At 43.3% G+C, this 7962-nt stretch overlaps 1 protein-coding gene across 6 annotated transcripts in view; it reads right to left on the reverse strand.

Moving 5' to 3' along the window:
* The window catches only part of Cfap70 (cilia and flagella associated protein 70), a 60535-nt gene that overhangs the window by 17080 nt on the left and 35493 nt on the right, over positions 1 to 7962 (reverse strand). For all 6 annotated transcript variants that reach the window (XM_050127024.1, XM_050127028.1, XM_050127027.1 and 3 more), the window contains 7 exons: positions 7006 to 7066; positions 6564 to 6758; positions 5601 to 5732; positions 3886 to 4011; positions 1641 to 1774; positions 1431 to 1546; positions 914 to 1123 (listed from right to left, as the gene is read on the reverse strand). In XM_050127024.1, coding sequence (XP_049982981.1) covers positions 914 to 1123; positions 1431 to 1546; positions 1641 to 1774; positions 3886 to 4011; positions 5601 to 5732; positions 6564 to 6758; positions 7006 to 7066 — 974 coding nt within the window. The remainder of the gene's footprint in view (positions 1 to 913; positions 1124 to 1430; positions 1547 to 1640; positions 1775 to 3885; positions 4012 to 5600; positions 5733 to 6563; positions 6759 to 7005; positions 7067 to 7962) is intronic.

Genomic DNA, 7962 nt, shown 5'->3' on the forward strand with positions numbered 1-7962 from the left:
AATAGATAGATTTAAGAATTACATGGTAGGGAGAAAAAGACAAAAAGAAAAACATTTTAATGTATTCAGAACACTACCCTTTTTTTCTTTCCCTTTTTCTTTTTTTTTATGTTTTTCAAGACAGGGTTTCTCTGTGGTTTTGGAGCCTGTCCTGGAACTAGCTCTTGTAGACCAGGCTGGCCTCGAACTCACAGAGATCCGCCTGCCTCTGCCTCCCCAGTGCTGGGATTAAAGGCGTGCGCCACCACCGCCTGGTGTTTTTTTTTTTAATATCACTATCCAGTATTTTTTTAAACATTTATTTATTTATTTTTATTATGTTCTGCCTGTATATATTCCTACATGTCAGAAGAGGGCACCAGATCTTATTATAGATAGTTATAAGCCATCATGTGGGTGCTGGGAATTGAACTCAGAACCTTTGGAAGAGCAGCCAGTGCTCTTAACCTCTGAGTCATCTCTCCAGCCCCCCCTTTTTTTTCATTTTGGTTTTTGTTTGTTTGTTTGTTTTTGGTTTTTCGAGACAGGGTTTCTCTGTGGCTTTGGAGCCTGTCCTGGAACTAGCTCTGTAGACCAGGCTGGCCTCGAACTCACAGAGATCCGCCTGCCTCTGCCTCCCCAGTGCTGGGATTAAAGGCGCGCACCACCACCATCTGGCTTCAATACCTATTTTTAAGGGTTATTGATGAAGGGAGTAAATTCTCTATGGTATGAAAATCAGCATCAGCAGATGCTTCTGGCCAGTTCCCTGACGATGAGTTATTAATAAGCATGGTGTCTCCCAATACTGCTGAAATGACGGACACTTTCAGTATTTTTGAACAAACACTGCCTTCGCCTACTTTGTGGCAGGTCCTACTCCTAGGCAGTAAGTTTCCCACGGACACTTCCCGTCTCCACATCCCACTCCCACCTGTCAGGCCTTCTGACTTCATGGCTGTGGCAGAATCGTGTATGGCTCCCCAAGGGCCAAAACTGTGCTCCGTCTTCACTCCCTCGTCAGTGCCGTCAGTGCCGGTGCTCTTCAGCTTTGTTTGGAGGGTTCGTGCCTGAAGCTGTTTGAAGGCCTCGTGAAATGCCATTTCCATTCGAATGTCATTATTCTGAATTTCATAGAACAACCCTGAGGAAATAAAGAAGCTGAGATAGAGGGCTCAGCTCCCACCAGTGTGGGTGAGAGTGGGCACCTTTCATTTCTCTTTGCTGTTTTCCTAGAGTTTAAAACCACATCTGGCTGTGCGCGCCTTTAATCCCAGCAATTGGAAGGCAGATGGAACGCTCAGAGTCTGTGGCCAGCCTGGTATATCCAGGGCTACACAAAGAAACCTTGTCCCAATCTCCTTATTCCCCTCCCCTAAAAAACATCCTACATCTTCATCACTAAAAAGGAGAAAGAATCTGGTGATGGAGGAAAGCCCATATGCGCCTACCGAGTAAAGTCCAGGCGATAACACTGCTGGGCTCCAAGCACGTAGCATCCTCAAAGAAGATTTCTGCTTGCTCATAGTTCTCCAACAAGACAGCCAGGACACCACACAGCAACAAGCTGGGAAGAGACCCGCTAGCACAGTTAGCAGTCTGGTCCTAGGTCATGTTGTAGTTTATCTGCTCCTACTCATTGTTCTCCATTTCCCTTCTACCTGTGAATATGACTCTCGTTCAGGGAAAGGGCTTTCCGGAAACACTCCTGTGCTTTCGTGATGTCTTCAGTGAGAAGGCAAAAGGCACCATAATCCAGCCAGTGATCCAGGTTCTGGGGCTCACGGACCAACCTCTAGGCACACAAAGTATCAGGAGAAACAGGGTTATTGCGACGCTATGCCCCACTTTTTGTGTATACTAAAAAGTAAATGCCCCATAAATACCATGCATTATGAAAGTCAAAACCATCACTTTTCTTTTGCTTACACAGGACCCAGAGGACCAGCTAGAAGTGCTGTTCTAGCTTTGACATGACCTAAAGATGGAATCCTCGAGAGATTTATTCCTGAACTCAATCAGTGCCTCAGGAACTAAGGACTTACGTGACTAGCTAATAATACTGCCATGATCTTGAGATGAAAAATATATACAATTATCTATGAATGCAAGAAAAAGGATACCTCGTGTAAACGAAAACTATAAACATGGTTCAAAGAAATGAAAGAAAACTTGAATAAATGGAAGGACGCCCTGAGTTCAGGTCAGCACGGGGAGAGTTGAGGTTAAGATGCCAATGCTGCTAAGAGCAACCTACAGATGAAGGCCAGCCCTGTCAAATCCAATGGAAACCTTCAAAAGTTAAACACAGAATCACTGTGTAGTCAGCAATTCCACTCTTAAGTATACCCAAAATAATTAAAACAGACACTAACTACTTTTATAAAAATGGTGCATTTTGAGTCTTTGTTTGTTTTTTAGAGACAGGGTCTTACTATATAGCTCTTACTGTTCTGGAACTCACTATGTAGATGAAGCAGACCTTGAACTCACAGAGATCCACCTGCCTCTGCCTCCCAAGTCCTGGGATTAAAGAAGCGCCACAATGCCTGGCTGCATTTGGAGTCTTTTTTTTTGTTTTTGTTTTTCGAGATAGGGTTTCTCTGTGGCTTTGGAGCCTGTGCTGGAACTAGCTCTCTTGTAGACCAGGCTGGCCTTGAACTCACAGAGATCCTCCTGCCTCTGCCTCACGAGTGTTAGGAGTAATAAAGGCATGTGCCACCATCGCTCGGCTTGCATTTGGAGTCTTAAATTATGGATAAAAGTTGTTTGGAAAATATATGTTCTATTTCTCCTAATCTGTACTTTTGTAGCCCTGGCTAGCTTGGAACTTGTGATATAGCCCGAGCTGATTTCCAATGGATAGCAGTCCTCCTGCTCTGCCTTCTGGTGCTGACTTTCTGTCCTTGGGTCTTCTGCCAAGGACCCTATAAGACCTGGTCAAGGAGATTTACTTCTATGTTTCTTTTGAACGATCCATGTTTTACATTTAGATTATTTATCCATTTATCATTGATTTTTTTTTTGTTGTTTTTTGTTTTTTCGAGACAGGGTTTCTCTGTGGCTTTGAAGCCTGTCCTGGAACTAGCTCTTGTAGACCAGGCTGGTCTCGAACTCACAGAGATCCGCCTGCCTCTGCCTCCCGAGTGCTGGGATTAAAGGTGTGCGCCACCACCGCCCAGCTATCATTGATTTTTGTAAAATGTTTAAAGTCAGATCAAGGTTCATTCGTTTTGCATGTGGATTGCCAACTGTTCTCATTTGTTGAAACAACTCATTTCTACATTGAATTTATTGTACAGTTTCATCAAAAATCAAATGACCTGGCTGCTGGGGAGATGGTGCTCATCACGCAATATGAGGACTGGATTTCAGATCCTAGCACTCAACTAGAAGCCAGATAAGTATGATAGCCTGTCTGTAATCTCAGGATGACAGACAGAGACATAGGAGGTTGAAACAGGAAGATCTCATAGGTCAGCCTGAGATATACAGAGAGACCTTGTCTCAAAGCGCCGAAGCCTGGACTGTGGATACAGCTCATCTGGTACAGTACTTGCCTAGGATGCTCATGGCTTGTGTTGGATCTCAGTACCACATGAACCGTGAGTGCTGTAGGTACTGCTGTGATCCTAATACTGGGGAGGTAGAGGCAGGAAGAAGAGAAGTTCAAGTTGTCCTTGGCTATATATAGTGAGTTCAATTAAGGTCAGCCTTGAATAAATGAGACCAAACCAAACCAAAATACCAAATGATCTTATTCATATGGTCATATTTTTGGTCTCCCTCTCTGTTTACTGATCTGTGTCTATCCTTTCACTGGACAAGTTTGATGTTAATAGCAAACTACCGTTTTACATAGATTCACAAATAATAACAATAATCATCACTGAGATATTTAGCTACCTCTTCATAATATACTGCTGCCATTTCAAAATTCTCATTGACTTCTGCCTCAAATGCGAAGAGTCGAAGCTGTTCACTGCTGGTATGAATCGTTGAGGCAGTGCCTTGCATGTCGTCTGGCATGGACTTGTCATTGAGATGGTAAACAAAGAGAATGAAACAATTATACGTGAACAATTATGAGAATGAACTGGATGTGAGATCCAACCATCACATTAAATGAGACTGTAGTGTGTGTGTGCACATGCATGTGCAATCACGTAGGAACAGAGGAGTATACTTGTCTTGAATGCACTCTGTAGACCTGCAAATCTTTAACTTTCAATCCTCCTGTCTCACCTACTGCGTAACTGGCATTTCATGCTCACAGCTATTAGGCCAAGTCCCATCATCACTTCAGTAAGGAGCTATTTCAGAGAAGTAATAGAAAGGCTAGGCTAAGCACAGTGGGCACTTGAGAGGGGGCAGAAAGATCAGTTCAAGGCCATCCTTGGCTACATAGCAAGTTCAGGGTTAACCTAGATTACGTGAAACATTGTCTGTGTCTGTGCAGGACTGTCCTTTCAGTCCTATAGCACCTGTGTCTGTGTCTGTGTCTGTGTCTGTATCTGTGTCTGTGCAGGACTGTCCTTTCAGTCCTGTCTATCACCTGTGTCTGTGTCTGTATCTGTGTCTGTGCAGGACTGTCCTTTCAGTCCTATACGACTGTACTCTCCTGCCTACCTATCCCAGGAAGACTGAAGCATGTGAAGGGAAAGGCTGGGTGGCAGGAAATAAAACCAGTGAAGAAAGAGAAAAGCAGACAGAGACTGTAAAGTGGGATGGTTGGCCAGAGACTCCCTGGCCATGATAAGATTTGATTCTGTCACTGTTCACATCAAGTAACAACTAACTACATGCAGGAAGGCATAAAAGCCGGCAAGAAGCCAACTGTCCAAATCCAGCACCAGCAGACAAGTAGGAAGAAAGGATCATCAGCCACTAAAATGGATGTCGTGAGCTTCAAGAGGCTCAGTGGGTAAAGGAGGCTGCTGCTAATTCTAATGACCCGAGTTCGGTCCCTGAGACCCACACAACGGCAGGAGGAATCTCCACATGTGCACAACATGGCAACACATACAAAATGAATAAAATGTATTAAAAATTTAAATGTGCATTTTAATTGCTACCGTCATCTTCACAGTAACACAGCTTTTAAAGATACCCAGACTCAGTTTTCCCTTATTTTTATCATCCTGAAGAAAATTGAGACTTGTGCACATTAATAAAATAATTTTTTGTTTCATAATTTCCATAGCTTTTATTTAAAAATTCTTCCACATTAAAAAAAACTTTTTATTTTATTCAGGTACATGCTTATTTTGGTGCCTGCGTGTCTGTGTCCGAGGCTAGCTGAGGGTTCAGAAGCCTGGGCATTAGACTTAGAGTTGTGACCCACCATATGGGTGCCAGGAATTAATTTGTGTCCTCTGGAAGAACACTGATATTCCTAACTGCTGAGCCATCTCTCCAGCCCCATGTAACAGTTTTGAAATCTAGAGAACCAGTTTTTCCGGGGAACTGAAGAGCAGGCATGGCCAGGACCTTGTGCAGAACAGACGAACTCATCAGCATCTGCACACTAACGGAAGGAAATAAACCAAGAAGAGAGCAGTGTTTCAAAAGAAGCCCTGCTCTTCTCCAAGGGGAGCGGCATCCGAGCTGTAAACACCTACCTGGTTTAAGGCCACATGCATTTGATCTACCAAGAACACATAAAGCTCACTGATAAATGTCTGCAGTTCCTCCTGGCTTTCAAATGCTGTTGTCTTCAGGTATTTCTCTCTCACAATCTTTACCACCGCATGCTGCAAGACACACACATTCCCTTCTGATAACATTCTGATGACGCCCACAGAGGTCAGAAGATGGCATCAGATTCCCTGAGACTAGAGTTACAGACGGCTGTGAGCGTCCATGTGGGTGCTGGGAACCAAATGTGAGTCCTCTAGAAGAGAAGTCAGTGTTCTTAATTGCTGAGCCATTGCTTCAGCTCCTTATCCAAAGTTCTGAGCACCTACTGAGATCTCAGATCTCAGATGGTGGGGATAATAATATACAAGCACAGCATTATGGTACAGTCTGGCAGTTACTGTTTTTTCCCCTTAAGTCAGGTTATATATTGAACACCTTCATCATATTAATACTAATAATAACCCCATGTGATATTTATTATCTCTTGTTGATCAAAAATAACCCATCTCCCAAACTAAAAAATGCTCTAGAATGAATAATAGCCATTATTACTTAATAAGCTATTTTGAAGGACTTTTAGTTTTTTTTTTTAAAAAAAAACTTTTAGTTTTTTGTTTGTTTTGATTCACCTCCTGAGAACTAGGATTACAGGTGTGCAGCAGCAGCTCTAAATTCTTAATTCTGCCGTCAAGGAGACGTAAATGAAAGATATGTACAATTAATTAGTGTCAAGAACATAATTTCTTCTAGCGGGCAGAGGGTGGGGTCTGGTCTCAAGGCCAGCCTCTAGTGAAGATGAGGGCTTACGAGCTCTCATTTGGTATAAATACTGACATTTTCCCCCAGAGGACTCATCTGAGCAGAGCCAGAGCAGAAACTACTGAACAGGTACTGCAGAAGGGGCTCCCAGGCTGGTCACATAACTAAAGAAATGTGTGTTTCACCTTGAGCTGTTCTTTGAAAGCAAAGTACTTTCCAGAGCAGTTGAGCTCATAATTGAGCTGGCACTTCTGCTCCTCCAAGGTTTCGCTGTCTACATCACTTCCCACTTTGATCACTTGCTTTCCAAACATTCGGTGGTATTCATCCAGGATGGCCCTGGAAATGCTCTTGATCTGTGTGTGGTAGTCACTCACTGCCTGGAAGACAACGAATGCAGTGAGCAGGCCTCAGAGATGCCCAGATCACAGACGAGAAGTCCTACACCACATTAGCTGTAAAAACTGTCCTTTCCGCTGGGCCAGAATCACACTGTACGTGATTCACTGATCACAGATGGAACTGGATGAAAGCCTGGGAAGCCCACAGAGGCTCGTCTCCTCTGGAAGCCACTGCCAACACCACCTTCAAATGCCCACAGCTTTGCCCCCCAGCATTAACACCTACCTTCTGAGCTCCCCCTGTCCGGCGGGTGAGAGGTGGCCTTGGAGGTATCATTTCCTTGACCCTGTATCATGGAAAAAAAATAAAACCTTTATTATCAGCAGGCCTGTGTTATTTCCTATTTCCCCCAGTCCATGTGGAGGAGATCTGATATCTGTCTCTCCAGTGCACTTGAGCATTGCTGTGCTCGCTCATATAGAGATCTGAACCCTAGTTCAGTATAGAAGACCATACTAATCGGAGCCCTGTTCTTATCCTCATACTTTTTCTTAAGTATTGCTCAGTGGCCTCTGGACTAAGGGTTGGGAAATAATGGGTATTATGTCTGTCTGTGTTTCTGAAAGGACACAGATTTGTAAAACTAAATGTTTCCTTTCCACCTAGAATAAAAAGCTTGTGTTTTATTTGTTATTTATTCATTTGTTTGTTTGTTTTGAAACAGAGTTTTTCTGTAGCTTTGGAGCCTATCCTGGAACTAGCTCTTGTAGACTAGGCTTGCCTCGAACTCACAGAGATCTTCCTGCCTCTGCCTCCCGAGTGCTAGGATTAAAGGCATGATTCACCACTGCCCAGCTTTGTGGGTTTTTAAAAAGGTGTATTTATTTTTTATGTATATGAGTGCTCTATCTTCATGTACGCCTTTATGCCAGATGGTTGTGAGCCACCATGTGGTTGCTGGGAATTGAACTTAGAAGCTCTGGAAGAGCAGCCAGTGTTCTTAACTGCTGAGCCATCTCTCCAGCCCTAAAAAGTATGTTCTTAATCATAATTTACAGAATTATTTTAAATTAAAATAATGCCATCAAACTCTAAGAGAACTTTTTTTTTTAAAGATTTACTTGCTTGAATCAGGTTGTGGTAGTACACACCTTTAATCTCAGCATTTGGGGAGCAGAACTAGGGGGATCTCTGTGAATTCGAGGCCAGCCTGAGCTACAGAGTGAGTTTCAGTATAGCTAG

The sequence above is a fragment of the Alexandromys fortis genome, unplaced genomic scaffold (genome assembly GCF_014885135.2).
Source record: "Alexandromys fortis isolate MF-2015 unplaced genomic scaffold, M_Fortis_MF-2015_v1.1 scaffold_233, whole genome shotgun sequence".
Lineage (NCBI taxonomy): Eukaryota > Metazoa > Chordata > Mammalia > Rodentia > Cricetidae > Alexandromys > Alexandromys fortis.